At 36.7% G+C, this 24,948-nt stretch overlaps 1 protein-coding gene across 1 annotated transcript in view; it reads right to left on the bottom strand.

Moving 5' to 3' along the window:
• Positions 1–22,557: 22,557 nt before the first annotated feature.
• LOC136877599 (mitogen-activated protein kinase p38b) overlaps positions 22,558–24,948 on the bottom strand; it is a 166,720-nt gene continuing 164,329 nt past the window's right edge. The window contains exon 10 of the mRNA XM_067151763.2: positions 22,558–24,845. Coding sequence (XP_067007864.2) covers positions 24,775–24,845 — 71 coding nt within the window. The 3' untranslated portion in view covers positions 22,558–24,774. The remainder of the gene's footprint in view (positions 24,846–24,948) is intronic.

Consider the following 24,948-nt stretch of genomic DNA (forward strand, 5'->3'; position numbering starts at 1 on the left):
TAATTACAGAAAATAAAAACCTACAACCTGTTTTCCAGTCATTGACCGGGTCAGGGATGGAATGAATGAAGCCCCCATCTTGCGTCGAGGATAGGAATTGTGCCGGCTGCCGAAGCCTGTCGCACTCCTAGGGCAATGATTAATGACTGACAGATGAAATGAAATGGTACTGGAGAGTATTGCTGGAATGAAAGATGACAGGGAAAAACGGAGTACCCAGAGATAAACCTATTCCGCCTCCGCTTTGTCCAACACAAATCTTGCATGGAGTGACCGGGATTTGAACCACGGAACCTGGCGGTGACAGGCCGACGCACTGCCGCCTGAGCCACAGAGGCTTTAGTAATTATAGAACATTGTTAATTCATGGTAATTATTGTTAAAAAATAATTACTCAAAATGGGATAAAAATGTAGATGTTGGTGGATCAGAGATCTAAGGCGCTTACTCAATTATGCTTGAGAATCCTGAAGAATAAGTGGATACTGAGCAATGTATTTCAACTCAGCTGAAGTCTCGCCAATCTGCCTGGAGAACTACCTTGAAGTCGACATCCAGTGGCTTCAAGTCCAAGGCTGCTTGGAGGACGGAGTGGAGATCATCACCTGCACAAGGCTTAATGCAAGTTACCAATTCAACCGCAAAACTTCCAACATTCAATCTTCCTCGTGCTACATCGTACATATCAGGTGAGGAATGGGAAGAATTGCTTCTACTCTCTACAGCTGTGGGTGGGAAGTAACACAGTCAATTCAGCATGCCATGCAAGAATGCCAACTGCATGCTTTCTCAGGATTCTTAAACAAATTACTGGATGCTGCCCCAAAGCTGTATTTTGGTTAGAATAACTGGACAATGACCTAGAAGTTTTTCTTATCTATTTGTACCTTTCATGTATGTATTTGTCTTTAGTATAAATAACTTTAGTATAAAATCATGATTATCAAAGGTCTACACTATGTGAACCTCATTATACAGTATACTGCATTAGTCAGAATAAAAGCTTTTTTTTTTTTTGCAATTAATTGCTACCTTAAAAGAGTTAATAAACATGTCTTATTAGGATTAAACAGTAACATTTATGCATTTAAAAGCAGGCAAATTTCTCTTTCATCAAGAAAGAATATAAATATTGGTCAGTTCCACTCCACAGCAGAACATCTTACTTTTAATCTTATTATAAGGGGAAAATAAATATCTACTAACACAAGTCAAATCCCTATTTGAGGTGGTTCTAGGAACAATTTTTGGATATTAATAATTTGTTTGCAAATTATATTTGTGAGCTTGGTTGCACAGACCAATATAAATGGGGATCTCACTGTGATTTAAGAATCTGGAAATACTACTGCTATAAAAATATACATTAATATTCTACAATGTTAAATATATGTACAATAAAATAAAAAATATCCAACCCCTTCCCCCCCCCACACACACACACAGTGAGAGGCATACAGCCTGGGATTAAATTGACTGAATTTCAATTCATAGTTTTACATAAGAGAACAATTTTGTTAACTTTTGTTTTAATTAACAGATCTGTATTTCATTTTTACAAGAATTTGGAGTTGTGCTAAATTGAGATTAGCAGATGATGTAATTGTAGGTACAGGTATGGTGATTGATTCCACTGCAAGAATCGAGGAAAATGAACAGCAACCTCGATTAGTGTGTGAGGAGAAAAAGGCCATATATGAACCATGCCTTAGGGATCTCAGAAAAAAGTATTAAATTACAAAATGGGAAGTCACTGGCCTTATGATTGGTGGCAGAGGGACAATTCCTAAGGAGACACTGGACTTCTTAAGAATAGACAAAATCCCAGACACTGTTATCCAGACCATAGCGGACTCAGCGTTAAAAAATTCATTGGCGATTGTAAGACACCACTTGTACTGCGTAACTTGAAGAACCATGCACTGGATTTTCTTTCTCAAATAAAATCTGAGAGAGACAATCTGCTTGATTGTGGCAATAGTCATTTTTGAGCTATGACTCAAGTCCTGCATAATCCGAACATCATATAAAATAAATATTATTTGTATGAATTGATTAGGAGGCCGATCTTTTGATTCCCTAATTGGTGCGGCTATCAGGTGGATTATCTCTCTAAGTGGAATTCAGTTAAAAGTTGTGAGACTGTGCTCAACAAGGTCAGTTTATAAACGACACAAATTTTGGCTGAGTTAAATAAATTCTGTTTATGAGGAACTGTGCCGACTGCCAGATTAATCCAACTGTCAAGACCAAAGCAATGACAAAATGACTATACAAACATGTACAAGAGACCCATCTCCAATATTAGGCTAATATGTATGAAAACAGGAAGTGTTTAAAAGTTAAAATCCTGGTAATCCAAACCCCACAAATCTGAAATTTCAGATAATCCAAACAGAATCTGTGATAGAGGAAAAAAAAAAAGTCCCACTTGAAATAGGGCCGTAAAAAAAAAAATTGGACTGGATTTATTCATAGTATTGTACTTAAGATAACATTTAGTGGAATAAAATCTATCATTGTATTATTGTTAACTGTAGCTTCAATAGAAGTCAAGCTATAATATAACAATGACAAATACTCTAAGCAATTTTGTGTTCCATTCTATAATGAACTTACAAAACAGGTACCAGTATGTTGCATAGAAACATTATTATGCACTTTATAATGCACTGTTTAACTACACTGTATTTTCACCTTGCATCACATTGGCAGCACTAACAGACACTTTCACTCTAAGCCACACTACCCTAACTTCTCCGTCTCATCACTATTCTACGCTGCCTTGCGGCTGCTAATGCTGCAGCTACAATTAATTTTTAAATTTTTTTTTTTATACTGGTAGCCAAATTAGTTCAGATTACTGGAGTTCTACTGTAACTTAAAAGCATTTTAGTCTGTCGAACATACAAGTTCAATATAGACATACTATACCATACATGTAAACACACACACTAGATTTAAACAATAATAGTATGTATTTTTATTCCTTGTTTAACCCTCCAAGTGCTATCGTCTCATAGTGAGACGATTCGGATCCCGGCTCAAGTGCTATCATCTCACAGTGAGACAATTCGTAAAACCGGTATAACAATTGATTTTACAAATATTCTCGCTGTGAAATGAAATTCTCCATCTGGTAGGCAGTGCAAGTTGGTCTTTGGTTGGGGAAGGAAAGCAGTGAGCGGCAATTTTGTCAGCTGTGAACTGGTCTTTGTTTATGTCTACTCAAACTGTCCAGTTGCTTTGAGCGTTTGAAGATTATTGTTTGCTAACCAATTTGAGATAACTGTGTGCCTGATTTACTCTATTTTAACTGGTTTATTTTAGTTTAGTGATCATTATAATATCCGGTCTAGGAAGCCAAGAAAAACGGCTAAGAGGATTTGTCGTGCTGACCACACGACACATTGTAATCTGCAGGCCTTCGGGCTGAGCAGCGGTCGCTTGGTAGGCCAAGGCTGTAGTGCCATGAGGTTTGGTTTTGGTTTATTATAATATAAACATGAGTGAACTAAGTGGTTCAAGTGCAATTCGAGAAGCATTGGAGGAGCTTAGGAGTGATGAAAGTGAAGACGATATTAGTAATGTAGAAGATTTTCCTGATGATTAATCATTAGATGACTTTTCTTCGGGAAGTGGGGAAGAATATGAACCTAATTTAGATACCCATGACTATAGTGTTGCATAAGTAGTGATGTAGACAACCCAAACATGCTAACCCTACAAGGCACATTACACCTAATGACCCACCACAACAGACTCTCTCCGAGTCTTTTTACCTGTGACATTTTAATTATTTATTAAAGTTTCTGTTATTATATATCATTGTGCTTGTAATGAAATTTGGCATATTTTGTATATCTTGGAATTTAATTTCAGGTAATGTAGTGCTTGTGACCAACCTCAAAAATTGGAAAATCTTTTGATTTAAAAAAAAAATGACTAATCATCCATTATACTTTTACTGGATACTTGTAAGTAAAACATCCTACAATTATCTTATTCTCTAATTCTTCCTGAACAAATTGATATATAATATGCCATATATAGTTACAAATTTGTACTTATATAATTTTTAAAAAAATGTATCTGCACGCTGCCTTAAGAATGCTCAGCACTTAAGAGTGAAACGATCAGCACTTGGAGGGTTAATAATGTGTTTTTTTACAGGTATGTTATAGTGTAATATTTATACTGAACTTGTGTGCTCGACAGACTGAAAAGCTCTTAAGTTACATTTAACTGAGTCAAACCTGGAAAGCATGGCTTCCTTCTTAACAAACTATTCGGAGTTCCACTGTAGTTCTTCACAATTAGATGAAAAACTCTTATGTTATGATATTAAACAGATTCTTGGTAAGGAAAATGACAAAGTCTATTTAAAGGAAGTACTTTGTGCACAAAACTGACAGAATATGTGACCAAACACATAAATTTCCTTATCTACACTAGTCCAAAATTATAAAATAAGCAAGACATAACAAGCATCTTGAATTTAAATTTCATAACAATTAACAGTTTAAATTTGATAATTTTACTGAAGCAAACATTTCTGAGACAGGTTAGGAACTGAAATTAAAACCAAAAGAAAGTTAAATATTGTAACATGCACTATTAACAGCAGTAAGCATTAAATAAAATACATTATTTTCTCAGTTTTTAAAGTTTTGAGATAAATCAATATGCTGTTTGAAGGTCACAAAAATATTCATCAACAAGAAGCGATGATAATGATGCTTGTTTAAAGGGGCCCAACATCTATGGTCATCAGTAGAGCCCTGCGCAGATATACAAAATAATATCCGCATCCGCACTTCCCTCATCCACGAATGATTATCCGCATCCGCAAAATGGTTATCCGCGGATAATTTAAATATTTAACTACAGTATATTACACCCAAGGTATTGAAATGGATAGATCTGTTAACTTAATACAATAGGCCTGACACCTGGCACCAGAACTCCTACAGTCGCAGGTTTATGAGGGACTTCTCTTGCGACAACTACCAACGTATTGAATTTTGTTCCTTCCTTCCATTAATTGCGGGAAGGAGCCAGATAGGCTTAGGTCAGATTTACAGCTTTATGGTTTCAAGGCTCTTTATATATCACTATTCTCCCATACCAATGTCAAGGGTCGCCTAACCACAAGCAAAAACAAGAGTATACCTGAGTGAAAATCAATAAACGTCATTATTTAGAAATTATCAGCAAAATTATCCACACTGCCATACAGTTTGTATCCACCAAGATACTAACTTCGTGGATATCTGTGGATATCTGCATTCGTGCAGGGCTCTAGTCAACGGCCCCTAATAGTACGAGATGGATAACATGATAACTAAAATTTTAAATGTATCCACTCACTGAAATTTTAAAAAATGAAGATGAACAATGATTGTGATTTTAAAATAATCAGTGGATCTAATTCGCAATGTCTTATTTGTGATAAAATGATAGGTTATGGTAGAATAAGACATTGCCTTAAAATGCAATAATATATCATGCAAATTAGTATCTTAAAAAACACATTAAAATATACAAACTAAAACAGAGTCAAATCAATAAAACATAGTGAACAATAATACAAAGACTAATATGAAACACTACATTTATACGCAATAAAACAAACCACTAACCCTCATAAAAGGGATGACGAGGTCTGCTGACAGCTCGTTTTAGACTACGGCGCAGATCGACCAGGTCCAACACTGGGATAGTTGTTCAGGATTCCTATAAAGTACTCCAAGTTCAAAACGTATTCGTTTTAAAGTAATCTAGCAATTGAAAGATAAAGTGTATATTACTTACAAGAAATGAAGCTTTATATACGAAAGTACAAATACTGAGAGTAATTTGTAATATCTTAGTCATCTCTCTTCAGTTTTGACTCAGTTAATTTATAATTGTTACGTTTTTCAGTCTGCTGAAAGTAACTTTGAGTAATAAATTTATGAACAAGAAATACTTGAAGTATAATACTGTTACTGTATGTTTTATATAAATTTATTGAGAGTAACTCTTTTTTTATAAATATGATCAAAGTCTTCTTGAAGTGTTGACAGAAATGGGAAACCATCTTCTTTGTAACTTGTGCGACATAACTTCTCTGTATTTAATTCATACATATAGGGTCTCAAAGTAACTTCAATTTCTATACCTTGCTTTAGAAAGTAACAGAAAATTCAACTTAACTTGTTAACTGATTTTCATTATTTAATAACATGTTCAATACAAAAATGGTTATCAAGAGTCATACAAACTGTTTCCAGCTTTCGGATAGAAAATTAAATTACATAGTGTGTTAGTTCTGTGTTATTTTCATTATAAGCTTCCCAATCATTAGTAACATTCTTCTACATTCTGTTAAATGGATATTAACTTTACATGTTTTATCCTTAAAATTTTTATTTTCTTAAAACATGTTAGCTGAGGTAAACTCATCAGAACCAATTTTTCACAATGTCAACTTCTATTGTAATAAGAACAGGCCAATGACAATAAAACCAAACTTCAGCTCCAATATTCAGAGAGTACAGCATTTGCTGCCAACTGCACATAACAAACAAATTTTAAGTCAATATCTATCTATACTGTAACAGTAAAGTTGATTAGTTTTTGAATAACATGAATTTCGCTTTGGATCTGGGGAAAAAAAAAAGAAACAACATGCAACACTGGGCGTGGTCAAGATTTGGATGGGTTGCCACGTGCTGTTGGTGGTGGGTAAGGGAATGGAGGAGCGGAAAGGAACTGGCCATCCCACCGTACGTAAATTCCGGCTCAGGCACACCTCTGCGAAGGTTCGGACCTGCCTTCGAGCAGAATACACCCTTACCTTATCATAACAAAGGTATGAAAATATTGTTACCTCAAAGGAAAAGATAATTACAAGCTCCAAGAAATTCGGTTTCTGAAGTCTAGTTTATCAGTCATATGGTGGGGAGATTATTTAATACAACATGTTTTGAGGAAAACACAGTAAAATTTACACCAAAACATATCTCAGAATATATCCAAAGGGAGAATAAATATGCACACATAGTCAACAAAGAGCAACTGCTTTTAGAGAACTGAACAGGTAAAGAGGTTGATTAAGCTGCACAGGTAGTTTTTTCCCTTCAGTCTTTTACATCTCCAATTTAATTCCATATTTTCTGAACTGTTTCACATCTCCTATAAAGTTCAGTTAGAATTCTATAGTAGTTGATTTCTTTCGAGCTTCTGTCAAACACTTAATTGTTTTCACATAATGGTGATATGAAGTGTTTACTTACACACAATTGTATCATTCTTCAAACATATGTTGAAAAGGTAAGAGTAAAATATTGCACTGAAACTCAAATAACATTCCAGCAAGTTAAAAATATTTGTTCTTGGGAAACTTAAGGACAGTTCCCATCTCACTGGAAAACTAGGATGGATGGATAGTGGCTAGCACTTTCATCTTTCATGTGAAAAATTCATTTTCTCTTTGGATCTATTATTATCTCCAAGGATAGTAGGAATTCCCTTGTTATTAGTATACTGATTTTTCTGAAATTTCACAGGTTTCTATAAAAAAAAAATTGACTGAATTATCCATAGGTTTAGTAAGATTATGCTACATATCAATCTTCACCTTCATCACCAAAGACCACTTTTCATACTGGCATTTCATACTTTTAAAATCAAGTAGAGTAAATAGAAGTTGGGATAATAAAAAAATATTTTCAAAAATAACATACATTTATTACAATGAAGCTTATAAATGCCACAACCTTACTGTTATGGTATAGAAGCTTTAACATTAACTAAGATTTCTAATAGGGAATAGTTTTAAAGTAACACAGTAAAACCTTGATAAGATGCTCCCATTTATTACACTGTTTTGGTGATATACAATTTTTACCTTGTCCCTTGATATTTCCTATAGGAAGCCATTATAAAATACCCCGTTATACTGTGCTTCACTACTGTTTAAGACACATTTTTCTGAGGGAATATTCTTCGGTTAATTTTTAGCAAAGCTCAGAAGAAATGGAAAGTTTTGCTTCTTCGTCACAAGTGTACGCGAAGAAAACTGTAAATTTTACCTGGAGCTAATGGTTAAGTAGAGTAATGACATTCAGACCTAGCAATCAGCTTACCTTAATCTTGTCATGGGAAGTCTGTAGTGTGTATAGTGTGTTATAGAAGCGAGGAGAGGTCAATTTAGGATTTCTTGGAAACGAGTTGATACATGCCAATGTAGAAATCATGAACAAAGAAGTGAAAGAAGAAAGCTTTTCACCACTTAAAATATAACCTGGACAGTTCTAAGATTGCCTTTCAACTGTGTTCAGTGTATTGAAGCTTGTCTGCGATAAATGCTATTATATAAAATACGGCATTGTCTTTGAAATTATGTAATACTGTAGCTACAATATGGTGTATTTTATGTTATTTAACTATAAAATGATACGTCAGTATACAGTCCCCTTTACAATGAGATACATACAAATTAGATGATTATAACGCTTAAGTTCTCCCTGTTTAATACGTGGTATTCATGCAGTTCCTTTGACAGTGTCTTATCGAGGTTTTACTGTATGTCAGTAAGTAAGCTGTTTGCAAGCTGGAGATAAACATTTATATTACAATGTTTATAATATTTTAATATCAATATGATATACCAAACTATTTTAGGAGTGTGTTTGTAAATCACTGCATTCACAATTTTGTCTGTAATATTTATTCATTTAGCATGGCTGAACTCGTAGGAGTGGAGTTACTAGTCTAAAAGTACAAAATGAAGAGGAAGAAGTTGGCAATGCAACAAATGTGAATGGGTGAATTAGGTCAGGTTAGGCCAATTTCATCTTGCTTTAGGTTCTATGCCCAATCTGTCACAATTTATTATTATTTTTTTGACTAAATTTTCCCTCCGGATGAGTTTTTTTTTGACCAGTAGCAACTCTGCTAGAGTTAAATATCCTGTATTTTCACTTATCACTTCCCATCATCTTTCTTCTACTCTGATACTCTTGTACATTCTGGAGTATACTTCATTAACAGGGAATATGACTGACAGAATGCACTTCATAGGCAATGATAAATACTACAAGGAGAGCACAAGATAGCTTAGAAGAACTTCTTATAGATGTTACACGGGTCTCTCAAGCAAGCACTGTGTTAATGCACTATGGCTACGGTGTCAAGCTCTGTATTTGGGAGACGTGGGGATTTGAACCCCACCGTCAGCCATCCTGAGAAGGGTTTTCTGTGGTTTCCCATTTTCATTTCCACGCTAATGCTGGAATAGTTCCTGTTCATAGGCCACAGCCAATTCTTTCCACTTCGTTACCCAATTTCATTCACCACCATTCATTTCATCCTGTCTGGCTCTATGGCTAAATGGTTAGCGTGATGGCCTTTGGTCACAGGGGTCCCGGGTTCAACTCCTGGCAGGGTCGGGAATTTTAACCATAATTGGTTAATTCCCCTGGTACAGGAACTGGGTGTATGTGCCACCTTCATCATCATTTCATCCTCATGACGATGCCTACAGGCTTCAAATCAAAAGACCTGCTCCAGGCCTCCCCGAAGGCCACACACCATTTCATTTCATCTTTATTAGCTCCTCAACTGAGGTTGATGTCAAAAAGGGCATCTGGCCACAAAATTAAAAAAATCATCTCACCTCATCCCCAATCCGTATTAAGAAGTGGGATTAAGGAGTAAGGAGGAGTACTGTTAGAGAAATTAATTTTGGATTTTACTAATTAAAAATAATTTGGGTTTAAATAATATATTACTTACAGTGATTTTGTTAGAACTTGTGTAAAACAGTAAAAAATAGAGAATTTCTTAAAGGTATCTATTTTGAGATTGGATCCCTAACAGCTCCACCAGCTGTGATAGACAAATTAGGCTAATGAGGAGTGAAGTAGTTTCCTGTTGCTTGCCTCACAGACCTAAACGGTGCTAAGAGAGATCAACAGGGACTGGCTGCATAAGGAATGGTGTTCCTGCCATTGCCTATGCCTCAATCATTTTCATATTGTCAAAGCCAAGGATGAGACAGATGCCGTAAATATATCACCTGAGTCAACTGAAAATTATGTCAAAGGGTCCGCTATAAGCCTATTAAGACAAACTGAGGAGACTTTTTATGAAACACTGTACTTTCCAATGCCCTGTTATCTTTGTTACATTCATACCATGCAAATGGTTGCATAGTTTTGATTTGTAGATACGCTTTACAACTTGGTCTCCCACTAACAAACACAACGGATAATTCATGAACAAATTTTGTTTTCCTAAATATCTTACTTTCAGAGCATTTTAGAGGAAAAAGTTACTATTACCGATTTTTTAGAGGATAAAATTTCCATATCTTACTACAGATACCGATAAATGGAGCCCAAAATTTTGGGTGAATTGCAAAGAAATTCATCTAAAAATGTTATATTTACTGGATATCTTATTTTCAGTGGTTTTTAGAAAAATTACTATTACAAAGTTTGTAGAAGATAAAAGTTTCTTGAATCATAAGAATCTATTAACTTGGAGTGCCTTATTTCAGCTTATTTTATGTACCTATACATACTAAACATTTTTTGTGTGTGTGTGACTGCTGATATCGTCATAATGGCCAAGAGACCTCCAGTTTTATGTGGAATCCAAGCCTCAGTGACGTGAAAATTCCACGTTCATTGGTTGGGGCGCAAACAGCAACCATTTTGGTGAGCAGCCAGTGACAACTGCACAAGTCTGTCACACCTCAATATTGCTACTACCTGCAGAAGGTTGGGAGGGATAATCTGCTGCCTGTTGCAAGAGGCAACGCAGGCTTTCATCCGTTGGTATTAGGTTCAGGAGGCGTAATGAGTCTTTCATTTTCATGCAGTTCATGTCATGGTAATAAGTTCGGGAGGTCTAGCGAGTCTTTCATTTTCATGCAGTTCATGGCATGGTAATAAGTTCGGGAGGTCTAGCCGAGTCTTTCATTTTCATGCAGTTCATGGCATGGTATTAAGTTCAGGGGGCCTAGTGAGTCTTTCATTTTCATGCAGTTCATGGCATGGTATTAAGTTCAGGAGGCCTAGTGAGCCTTTCATTTTCATGCAGTTCATGGCATGGTATTAGGTTTGGGAGGCTTAGTGAGTCATTTTCATGCAGTTCATGGCATGGTATGAGATTCAGGAGGCCTAGTGAGTTTCATTTTCATGCAGTTCATGGCATGGTATTAAGTTCAGGAGGCCCAGTGAGTCTCATTTTCATGCAGTTCATGGCATGGTATTAGGTTCAGGAGGTCCAGTGAGTCTTTCCTTTTCATGCAGTTCATGGCATGGTATTAGGTTCAGAAGGCCTAGTGAGTCTTTCATTTTCATGCAGTTCATGGCATGGTATTAAGTTCGGGAGGTCTAGTGAGTCTTTCATTTTCATGCAGTTCATGGCCATTCCCTTTCTTTTGTAAATACCTTCATTCTCTGAAATGTCAGACCCCTTCAATTTCTCCTCTGCTTAGTATTAAGAGAGGATGATTGCCTAGATGTAATCACTAAAATGGTAATGGTTGTGTACCCTTTTGACATAATGTTTAGAATTCTTTCAAGGAGAAATCCTCAGTTTTAAATTTTGCACTTTTTATGTAAACTTTGATTCTTATTTCTTTTTTGTAACATTCACAACACAATAGTAATGAAGACAAATACAAGTTTTAATTTTTCTGTAAATGATTAAACTCACACTGATAACAGGGTATTGGAAAAAACAATTCTTAATAAAAATTATAATCACATTTTGCCAATTATGCCTTTTCCAGCTACATTTAAACCATAAAGTAAACTTGTGTCCTAATCCCGAGGTGATGCAGCTCTTTTCAGGCACACCCCAATGGAGGTGAACTGTTTCAACAACTCTCCTGCCTTTCTTAAATTTCTGGCAGTACCGGGAATCAAACCTGGGCCCCTGAAGATGGCAGCTAATAGTACTAAAAGTTACGCAACGGAGGATTTCAACCATAATTAATGCAGGCATTATAAATTTAGTTAATATCAGGATATTCTTGAAATCACCAAATCTGAACTACAAATTCAGCTAAATGATCTCGTATAAAGCTGTACAAAGCACACAAAGCTGTACTCCAAATGATACCCAGGGTTGTACTGAACACAATAAAACTGTCATACCGAGCAAGTGTCAGCATGGTTTGGGTCACATAGCTAACAGCTTTCATTCTGGAGATAGTGGGTTTGAATCTCACAGTTGGCAGCCCTGAAGATGTAGCTTAATTAAGGCAACGGCCGCTTCCTTCCCACTCCGAACCCTTTCCTATCCCATCGTCACAATAAGAGCTTTATGTGTCAGTGCAATGTAAAGCAAAATGTAAAACTGTCATGGACAATCTCAACATATACATAATTAGCTGACCAACCTCCAACAACACAACAGGTCATATGGAAGATTTAAATGATTGTTCCTTCAACTTTCCACCAAATACAAACGAGCCATCATTAATTCACACCTATTTCCAGGTTAAAACAGGATCCTAATCCTAGTTTGTTTTTGCTTTTCCTGATCTCCATACTGAGTGACCATCCTGTTAATCAAAAGTTAAAATGCATCAGATAGCATCAATTTTTGCATCTCTTAACCCTTTAAGAAGGACGATGAAGTTTACATTTAGCCCTGAGAAACAGTATGATTGCACTATTCATTTCCAATTCACAACAAAGTCATGTCAACAATATTTGGATTTCATATCCCATATCTAGGCTGAGTGAGTCAGATGGCAGAGTACTGACATCCTCAGTCCAACATTATCTGAAAGTGCTAAAATACACCCATCTCACATCGGTAGATTTAGAGGCATAAAAAATAAAAAATAAAATAAAAAAATAATAAAAAAAAAACCTCTTGCAACGCAACACCGCAACATATCTAAAACTTGTAGACATAGTTAGTGAGATGTAAAATCAATTACACTGTCATATTAAATACACTGTGACATAGAACCATGCCTTAAAAACCATTCAATATTTGTTATTTCTGTGGACAGTAAGGATAAGAATCTAAAGCAAGAGCTTGTAGGCTCCTGAACTGTTTGCTCAGTGTGCATAACAGAATGTAAAAATATGTCACTAAACAGAACTCTTATGAAGTTTTTCTCTTCCTTCTTCCTCCTCTCACTTCAACGTTGGATATCTTGCATTTTGGATGCATTTCATTTGTTACCGTTTGCTTTCTATGAACGACGGAAGGAAGTACTGTTAAATATATCCAATAAGCCTTTGTACAAACAGAAATATACACACAAACATTGGCAGAGGAAAGACAATAAGGCAGGCTGTGTCAGAGTTCTTAAAATTCAGCAATCATCCATATCTCATGACTATATACATAAATTAAAATAACTGTCTTATTTTCTATAACTAAGCCTCAGGGACATTGTGTTTCAGGCTTCAGTTTTACTTTCTGAGGCGAGGACTGCAGACTTCAGTTAATTTATAATTCTAATGTAATACATGAGTGGCCGGAACCTAATAAAGGACCTAGCTCACTTCAGATTTCCATTCACAAAACTTAAAGAAATACACAATCACACAATATAACTAATTTTAACAACCTTTAGAAGTTCTAGTTAATGTTTATGTTCCTAAAATAATTCATTTCATTGCTTATTATTTTACCTTTACACTGTTATTCTAGTTATGGAAGTCTTATTTTACAATAATTATGCTTCATTTCATGTTAAACTGGTCAGTAGGCAAGCTATTACTATTTTCAGTGCCTATGGGTTTAAATAAATGACATGAGGAGGAAGAATTTATCACTAAAAAGTACAAATTTATGATCATTCACTGAATTTCCATTTGGAACCTATTTGAGAGATTAGTTCTAATATTAGGCGAACAAAAACAAAACCAAAATTTAGAATGCTTTATATAGTGGAACAATCATTTTTGCCACAACACATTTATGCCATATTTTATACAATGTAAAGAACGACCACAAAAAGAAAAGCTTATACAGTGTTTAAAGAGAAAGAATTCATACAAAACAGAGATAAAATATTAAAAAAGTCTAAATATTTTACCTAGAAGACATCTTATTACAGTAACAGGTACTGATGAGTAAAGAGATGGAAGAGGAAGTAAGATTTTTGAACTAAGGGTGTATGTTTATCTAATATTATGCCACTCTCAATTGATGCATTGGTTTGGAGACCCTGATAGTGCAAAAAGATATGAATTGGCAGTTATACTATTCTTCTTCTTAATCATTTTCCTGGCCTTCTCCGACTTACTTGGAGTCAATACTAAATCTGAATCTGGCCCAATTTTATAGTCCGACGCCTTTCCTGGCACCAACGAGATGTGGAGGGATGCATTCACTATTGTGTGTTTCTGCAGTCGTTTGTAGGGTGAAGTGTTGTATGTAAATGAAGATGTCTTAAGAAAAATAATGTAGATGTTGATTCCCATAGGGAACCTGGAATATTTGTCCTGAATGAGTAAATTTACTTAAGACAAACACAAACATCCAGCCCGTAAGCTAGAGGATATCACCAGACGTGACTAAAATCCCTAGTCTGGCTGGGAATGAAACCCGGGGCCGCTGAACCAAAGGCTACTAGGCTGAGCTTTCATCCCAGGAGCTGGATAAAATGACAGTTATAACTAGGGCTTGGAAGTTGAGGAAAAGTCCTTTTTTCCCCCTCGAGTGTCCGAAGACGAGGCACAACATAATATATGTTCATTCTGGGCCACTGTAGGCCAGAAAATGATGGGATTTGTCCTTTTTTGGGTCTTAACGGGTTGTTTTGCAACTTCACTTTCTTCCGACTACATTCATACTGTCCATTCTCAATTTGATCATCATTAGTTCATCCATGTAGTAAGAGAAAAAATTAAACTAATGCTTGAAAAAACCAGGGGTATCAAATTATGTGCATGATAAGTCAAATGTTGATGAAAGTGTTTTTGAAGAGGGAGACTCACTTGCTTCAAGTATGAACCCTTAACATCCATTGATGTGGAGAGAAGTTTTTCGATGTTTTGCAATGCACTGTCTAAAAACCGATGATGCTTTACCTGGAGATGACTATCGTGATATACTGCAAAGCCAACCGAGGAAAGGTTTTCGAATTCCAATATCTGTAACCCTAGTGTGGTTGAGCCAAATACGATTCCAGTTATACTAATTTCAATTTCTTTCTCCAGGATGTTCACTGAGGGTTCTCTGAATTTATTGTAGGCGGAAAAAAAAAAAAATCATTCTAAATTCTGCAAGTACTTATTTTTAACAAAAACTGAATTCCTTTTTTTTGAATTTTGTTAACTTAAAAATATATAATGCCTGAAAGAAGAAGTATTTCATTCATATATTTTTGCACTATGTCGCATACCACCAGAATTTTGCATTTTAAAACATCATATTCCTTCACTGAATATGTAATAAAACCAAACTTATGAATGAATTTAGATCAAATTTTTATGTCCTTTTTTGCTAGTTTTTAAGGTTCTTTTTACAGGTCTTTTTTAAGGCAAATTTTCAACTTCTAAGCCCTAGTAAAAACTATATGCAGTTTTAAGCGATGATTGGAAGTTACTTCCAGTCTCTTCATGTACTTACTGTATATCTACGTGGACCACGGAATTGCTGTGTATATAAAATTATAATCTAATGGTATGCACTATTATTGTTTGATGGCAAAAGTTGTAAGGTTGATTTTCTTTTCTAGTACAATAACAAGTTTAAAACTTGTAAACACATACATACCGTATTTGCCTACATAATTTTCCCACCCTTAATTTTGAAACTGGATTTTGAGGAAAAATTTAAATTTGCATATTTTCCTGCCAAGATTATGCAAAAGTTTGCAGCCATCAGTGTGTTTTCTACTAATTTTTTTATGAAAGATGCAATTGAGGAGAGATTAATGCGTTTTTATATGTAAAATTCATCCGATGAATGACACAAGAAATACGCCAATGGTGGTACCCAGTATGGTAAAAGTTATCGCACAATATCAAAAATACAAAGCAATCCTCAAGGTTGCAGCACCGATAAATGGATCGTGGCCTATAATCTTCCAGTAAAGTACACAACTTTTGGCGACTACATGTAGATAATGCAGTGTTCAAGCGACCAGGCCAATTCTGAGTATGTGAAGGGCTAAAAAACTAGTATACCAATGGGTTAATGACATCATTTGTTTCATCTCTTATGACTTAATACTTTACTTGTACTATATTATAAATTGTGTTGGACCAACTGGAAAGATTTTCATATTCTCACCTTTAAGTAATGATTACATAATTCTTTTATTTGACTCACTCACTCACTATCATAAAGGAAAACTACACATATGTATTTTCAAGCAAGATCCACAACTATGCTGACCGACCATAACTTTGTCTGATTGTATGGTTATAATGTACGGTAATTTAAAATTGGAAATAAAGTACAGTAGTAATTATGGTTAAACAAAATGCTGCTATCATTTTATTGCTACTATTAACACGTAGACTTAACGTCATCTGCTATCAGTTTCAGCATCACGCTTACGTTAAAAACCAATTGCGATTAGAGTTTTCAATTCTTAAATCAGAACAAGACTACTTTGTCCATTTCTTATTATTGTCAATAAAAATGCTGTACACTGTCATATATATTATGGAAATAATTGCTATACTATACGCAAAGTGTATTGTGTGGTCACCATAACTGAGTCTCCATTTACTAGTTTTACTCTAAAGACAATTTTTGTTGAAAATGAAATGTTTCCATTAAGTGGGGAATTTCCCCCCCCCCTCCGAAAAAATGTTATGTATAATGATGAATGTGATGATAACAGTAATAATAATAAATAACTTTCTTACAGCATGAATAGAAAAGAACACATTCCCATCTACCTACTCTCCAAACAATTGCCCTGTACTGCAATTTTCGAGACACCTATACTAATTTGTGCAAATTTCTCCAGTCATTTGTGCTTTCAGCAGTTCAGAAAACAGGAACAGATTTAATATTGAAGTGAAAATAACAAATTAAACATTAAACATAAAAATTACTTAGCTGCACCAGTTTAAAAGTAATGAAAGGAATAGTTTCCATAGAATATGGCAAACTAAAACAAAATTTTCCATGTATGTCATACTGGCGAAGCATAGAAATATTAAGGCAGGAAATACCAACTAAAAAAAATATGAAAGTATAAATGTTTGAGTAAGACAGCTAACAAGAATGAAATCTATATGCATAGGAAGCAGTGACTTATCAGGTCAGTATGTCCACACACATAAAAGATAACATAACATACCCAAAATCATTGGTTTCACCTTCATCAGTGGAAAATACAAAAAATGATGGTTACTAACCTACAGTGCTGCTGAGAGGTGAGAGGGGAAGAAAGCAGAGAAAAGAGAATGGAAAAAAGGATAAGTCATCTGATATTAAAATTAGGTGTTTCCCTAGACATGAACAACGGGCAAGAATCTTACGGGGGAAGAGGATGAGATGGAGGTTTATGGTGAAGTACTTTTAACAATGAAATATTCATCAAATGTCATTTGACTGGCCCAGGTGTGCACAGGGATAGGAAGATCCCTGTGGTACTGCAAAGACTACATGTTTGTTTCGTTAGTGTGTTGGTAGTTCAGCCAAAGTAGAGGCTAGTAATGGCTCCAGAAATTGTACCCTAGGCAATGAGGTAGTCAATTGAAAGGTTGGGATTACCTGTCAGTTGAAGGAGGTTTTTCACAGATTTAAGGCTTTAAGGTTGAGCAACTATTTTTTTTCTTTTTTGTTATTTGCTTTATGTCACACCAACACAGATAGATCTTATGGCGACGATGGGACAGGAAATGCCTAGGAATGGGAAAGAAGCGGCCGTGGCCTTAATTAAGGTACAGCCCCAGCATTTGCCTGGTGTGAAAATGGGAAACCACGGAAAACCATCTTCAGGGTTGCCGATAGTGGGATTCGAACCCACTATCTCCCAGATGCAAGCTCACAGCCGTGCGCGCCTAACTGCATGGCCACCTCGCCCGGTGCAAATATTTTTACCCTGGGCCCTGTTTCATAAAATATTTTTCACTAATACTATTAGTAAGAAACCAATAATATTAACTAATATTATTAGTATTATGTTTCATAGAGTTATTAGCTTATAATATTGGTAATTAGTTTATGAGTCAAAATTGTTAGTAGATATTCCTAATAATATTAGTAAATTGTTTCATAGACAACATGACTAATAAAGATTACTCATATTATTGTGATTATTTCCATGAGTGTATTTTGGCTCATAAGCCATCTTATCAGTGAAACAAAAGCCAGTGATATTTTAATATTTTGGTATATAATCGTGAAGGTCAGTGAAATTGTCGACCCGATTCAAATAGTGATGAGAAGCACGTGTAGGTATTTACCATCCAATAAATTTTAGGCCAAAAACAGCCTGTACTGATATGTAACAAACAAATGAATACAATGAGAGATCAAGTTAGATTAGAGAACTTTTGAGTATGTCCTTGACAGGATTAGTAATATCTTAGAATGTCCCACTGCAAGGAATTTCAAAATAGCAGCTTCAGTTGCACTCCACGAATTGGTAGTGATACACATTATAATTGTGTTTGTGATATGCATGGTATTTCAAAAGTGACAGTCTGCAGAGTTGTGACTGCGACAGATGATACCTTTCTTCAGTATGCAGTATGCTGGTCGGCTGACTATGGTGGCTTCGATTAAATGGCGATCAGCACGCCACAGTAATTTGCGTATATGCCCCCACATTAGACTCTGATGATGACATCAAAGAAACATTCTATTTAGATCTGGATGACATCCTATCAAACATCAATCGCCTAGATAAAATCATATTGCTTGCTGATTTTAATGCCAGAGTGGGAAAGGACCCTAAAGTATGGAATGGTGTCATTGGTAAGCAGGGAGTTGGCAGTGAAAACTCCAATGGTATTAGACTCCTCTCAAAATGTGCTGAGCATGGGTTGATAATCACCAACACCATCTTTCACCAAAGGGATCGCTTCAAAACATCATGGCAGCATCCTAGATCGAAACAATGGCACCTCATTGACTATGTAATCGTCCGCAAGCAAGATCTATGCGATGTTCTCATCACCAAAGCAATGACGGGAGCTGATGACTATTGGACAGATCACCGACTTATTAGATCAGCGATGCATTTGTCACTGTCCACCCAGAGAAGGAAACAACAGAAGAGCTTCAGACATACTTTTGACACCGAGAAGTTTGGCAATACAGAAATTACTTCAAGATACAGAGAGCTCCTTCATCGGACTTTGCCGAAGGAATATCAACCTGATGTAACGCAACACTGGGAGTGTCTGAAGACCACTATTCAAGATGCTTGCACAGAAACAGTACGATATAAAACCAGAAAACATCAGGACTGGTTTGATGAAAATGATGAAGAAATTGAAGCATTGATCTCAGAGAAGAGAAAAGCCTTACAAGCATGGCGAAGGGACATGAACTCCTACTCTAAGAAACAGGCCATAAGTATTGCCAAAGCAAAAGTCCAAAGAAAAACCCGTGACTGTGAGCTTGCATCCGGGAGATAGTAGGTTCGAATCCCACTATCGGCAGCCCTGAAAATGGTTTTCCGTGGTTTCCCATTTTCACACCAGGCAAATGCTGGGGCTGTACCTTAATTAAGGCCACGGCCGCTTCCTTCCAACTCCTAGGCCTTTCCTATCCCATCGTCGCCATAAGACCTATCTGTGTCGGTGCGACGTAAAGCCCATAGCAAAAAAAAAAACAAAAAAAAACAAACAAAAAAACACCCCGTGAGCTCAAGAATGCATGGTGGACAGCAAAGACAAAGGAGTTGGAATATCTAGTAGATAAAGATTCACGACAGTTCTTTCAAGTGACAAAAGCAGTTTATGGTCCCACCACCTTTGGGAGGAATCCTCTTTGGTCCAGCGATAAGAGTACACTTTTAAAAGATTAGTCCTCCGTCATGAATAGGTGGAAAGAGCATCGAAGACCTCTTGAACCAGGATTCGATTATTGATGGACAGGTGCATGATATATTAAAACAAGCTCTCACCAATGAAGAACTTGGCTCCCCACCAACACTAGATGAAGTTAAGCATGCTGTCAATCAAGCAAAGCATCACAAAGCCTCCGGTCCTGCTGGTATACCAATGGAAGCTCTCAAAGAAGAAGGTGAGGAACTAATAAGACACATACATGAACTGATTGTCAAAATTTGGACCACAGAAGAAATGCCTCCTGATTTCAGAGACAGTCTGATAGTTCCCATATTTAAGAAAGGGGATCGAACAAACTGCAATAACTATCGGGGAATACCCTTACTGTTGTGCCTGGGAAAGCTTATTGCTCGAATCTTGGCAAATCGTATTGTACCCCTGGTGGAGAAAATACTTCCAGAGTCAGTGCGGCTTCAGGCCTTCTAGAGGAACCACAGATATGATATTCACAGCTCGTCAACTCCAGGAAGAATGTAGGGAACAAAATAGACCTCTTTATACTTCCTTCATTGATCTTACTAAGGCATTTGACTCTGTGAACCGAGAAGCTTTGTGGAAAATTTTAGCTCTATATGGCTTTCCGCAGTAATTTATTGCCATCTTGAAATTGCTCTACACTGATATGATGGCAGCTGTCATTGGCAACGGCTCTACTGGAGAGCCAGTCCATATCAATACCGGTGTTAAGCAAGGCTGTGTGATAGCCCCCACTTTGTTTTCCTTGTATGTTGCCGCTGTCATGGAACTTGTCAGAGATGATCTCCCTCTAGGAATTCATATAACTTACAGGATGGATGGTAAACTTTTTAATTTGAGCCGTTTAAAGCCAGGAACTCTGACATCGTCTGCAGCATTAGTTGAGTTACAGTATGCTGATGATAATGCTGTCGTAGCTCAGACACAAGAAGAGCTTGTGATAATCCTGCATGCTTTTTCTGCTGCGTACAACAAGATCGGACTCAAACTGAATACCAGCAAAACACAGATCCTATACCAACCAGCCCCTGGGGAAGGTCAAAGAGATATCAATGTCATAACTGATGGAGTGAGCCTTCAAGTTGTAAACACCTTCCAATACCTTGGCAGCACCCTTTCATCAAGCGCAAATATAGATTCAGAAATCCAATACAGAATTAACCATGCAGGAGCATCCTTTGCTAAGTTACGATCTCGAGTTTTTGACAATCATGATGTCAATATCACAACAAAGATTCTTGTCTACAATTCTGTTGTAGTTCCAACCTTACTCTACGGATCTGAATCCTGGACATGCTACAGTCGACATCTTAAGAAGCTGGAACAGTATCGTCAACATTGCTTGAGGAGAATACTGCAAATAATTTGGCAAGACAGGCGCACAAATATCAGCGTTCTTGAAGAGGCACACCCCACCAGTATAGAACTGATGGTTTTAAGATGCCAGCTACGATGAACAGGGCACGTAGTTTGCATGCCCAATAATTGCATTCCCAAACAAGTGTTTTACTCCGAGCTATCAGTAGGTAAACACTGTGTAGGCGGTCAGAGGAAGTGATTTAAAGATGTAATCAAGGCTAACTTGAAGAGATGTAACATTGATGTTGATAACAGGGAGAACTTGGCCCTTGACCGTTCATCCTGGAGATCACTAGTCCATTACAGCACACTGTCTTTTGAAGAAAACCGCCGACGTACAGCGAATGACAAGAGGCAACGTACGAAAGAAAAAGAAGTGGTGAGGAGACATAGAAACAACATGACTGCTCCACCTGGAAGACAAACCTACTCGATTACGAGTGTTTGGTATCATCATCATCATCATCATCATCATCATCATCATTTGCCACATTCACTGGACTCCTTTACTTTGTGGAGTACTTGATGTAACGCTTGAAATTGATGCACCAAGTGCATATGGACCAGCATTTATTGATCGACATGGGTAACATTCCTTGAACGTAATGCTCGTATGTGGACCAAACGTAGAATTCTACTATGTTTGTGTGAATTGGTCTGGTAGTGTCAGTGATGCTAGGGTTCTAAGATTAAGTGACTTGAAAATAAGATGGCTAATGGTTAGAAACCTTTCCCTGGTGCAGTTCTGCTTGGAGACTTCATCTATCCTTTAAAATCTTGGCTTATACCACCAGTAAACCAAGATTTTTCTAGTCCATCTCAACAGAGATTTTTAAGAGCAAATAAAGTAAAAAGAACAAGGAGGGTTATAGTGTGTGTAATAGGCTGTGGATAGTTGACGCTTTAACTCGAGCACTTTTTGCAAAGAAACTTCCTTGTCTCACATTATTTTCCCTTCTTTTACCCATTCTCATATGTATCAAAAGTCACAACAACAAAAATATCAAGTGAGCCTATCGAACATATATGGATTAATAGCCAGATGTAGTCAAGCACTAGCTCACTGTTAGGAACAAATGCAAACCAAGAACATATACAATAAACTGATTCTAACCTCCATTTGTATCAGCTAACGAACTAATATTATGGGTAAAGACATTTATTAGTCATGTATAAATCTTTGTGAAACACAATTTGGTTAATTAATAACTATTTTTATGAGGCCTAATATTATTAGTTAGTTTTATGAAACAGGGCCCTGGATAACAACAGAGAATGGTAGACATTGTTTGAAGTGGCATGGTTGTAACTGTTATAGAGGCAGTGTTCATGGTTGGTGGATATGTGTACAGACGTGTCGATTCTGCTGTCACCGAGTTATAGGTCAATGTTGAGGAAAGTGAGAGGAGTGGGTCTATTGAGTGATCCACCAGACTATTGGCTGGAAAGGCTCAGGAAAAAAGGAAGTTTGTAGGTTTACGTTACTGTTGAAATAGTGATCAAAGTCACATGACCTTCAGTTTAAAGTGGAATCCAAACCACAGGAACGTGACTTTTCTTTTAAAAAATCCCACATGCATTTGCCGGTATTCAAACCATGGTTGTCTTGGGGAGAAGTCAGTGACAATGTCATGAGGCTATCATTCCCCCAGGAGGAAATCCCTCTTTAGTTTTCCCATAAACAGGTGGAGTCAAAAGCAATGTCTCAAATTTGATAAAATAAACAATGCTGGAAGCTAAAAAAGTAGCTCCACTATAACAGTTTCCATCCGTACCACATCAAAGAAGAGTACCTTTCAGTCTTGTCATCCATGGGAGACAAATTTGCTCAACTCTAAAGCCAGTGACTCCTACAACGTTGTCATGGCTACACTTTGTTTTCTGCTACATATTTAATGTTGCAGTAACTTGCAGATTTTTGGTGACAATGAGATAGGACCAGGGAGATAGTGGCTATGACCTTAATTAAGATACAGCCCTGGAATTTCTCAGATATGAAAATTGAATATCATCAACAGTGTTGACGAACATGAAGTTTGAATCCACCATCATCCACCATCTCCAGAATGGAAGCTCATAGTTAGATGACCTGTATCACACAACCAACTCACTTGGCATGATTGCATACCATCCAGCATCATTTACCACCTTCAATGCAAAACACACAAAATGGATTTTGCTACCCTTGATCACATTCAATGCCACCAAATTATATTTGGAGAATGTTTCATTGTTAAAGTTCTTCAACATTTACTCCTATTTTCTGACCCTATTGTTCATAGAAAGCTGGCCCTGCGGTGTAGAGGTAGCGTGCCTGCCTCTTAACCGGAGGCCCCGGGTTTGATTCCCAGCCCGATCAGGGATTTTTACCTGGATCTGAAGGCTGATTTGAGGTCCACTCAGTCTGAACGGTTACAATTGAGGAGCTATGTGACGGTGAGATGGCGACCCCGGTCCAGAAAGTCAAGAATATCGGCTGAGAGGATTTGTCGTGTTGACCACACAACACATTGTAATGTGCAGACCTTTGGGCTGAGCAGCGGTCGTTTTGTAGGCTATGGCCCTTCGGGACTGTTGCGCCATGGGGTTTAGTTTGGTTTTGTTCTTAGAGATTCTAGTTGAACATCAGCTGGTGCTGAAGCATAGGGAAGAATCTGGCCTAACATCATATAACCAACCCTTTTCTGATTCTCTTCTCTCAACTCTTCCCTCTAACTTGCAGCAGAATCTAGTTTCCAACAATGGTCACTGCCACTTCTCCTCTATCCTCCACTGATGAAGGCTGGAGGTGAACATTTTAGGATGTTTTCTTTTAAGTGTGCTCTATCTATGCATGATTACTTGGTAAGTCACCGTTTCCTGTTTGTTCTGTATGCATAAATATAAAACTATATCACATAAGACATATAGCATTCATTATGAAAGCAATAAAGCCTCTTATTCCAATTCTCCCATATAACTTAAAATACTGGTAAGTAATCTGCACAAATTCTCTGTTATGCTCTGAACTTCTAGACAGATTCTATCTACTGAAAATCTTCCAGAAATCACAAATTCAGCACTGCTGTGTAGCAGTGTGAAAGTACACTATAGCCTATCCACAACAAAAGATTTCCTTCCAAGCTTTCACAAACAAATTATGCCACTATATGAAGCACATTTTAAGGAGGTAACCAAATAAGGCCAAGCTACAGTGACAATGACACAGAGTATGCTATTTACTGATCAGAACAACATGAGCAGTTTTGAGAAAATCAGTAGTAATTAGCATCTGAACTTCATGTTCAGTTCGTTACATGAAAGAATAAGCCACTCATAGCGACTCCTAGCACAAGAGAAAGAAAAACAAACAATAATATCAACAATAACAACAATCAATAGGAAGCCTCACACATACTTAAAAAAAAATAGAACTTGACGACTAATGCGGTATCTCCTGAGGCGCAGGTAGCTGTTGTGGGACAAATTCTACTACTTCCTTGTACACCAATTCTGAAAAATGGGGAATTTCAGTGTAATTATCAAAACAATATAAAAAATAAACAACATAAAAAACAAGGTTTTCAAATGATACATTGGATACCAGTATAGTAAG

The sequence above is a fragment of the Anabrus simplex genome, chromosome 7, assembly GCF_040414725.1.
Source record: "Anabrus simplex isolate iqAnaSimp1 chromosome 7, ASM4041472v1, whole genome shotgun sequence".
NCBI lineage: Eukaryota > Metazoa > Arthropoda > Insecta > Orthoptera > Tettigoniidae > Anabrus > Anabrus simplex.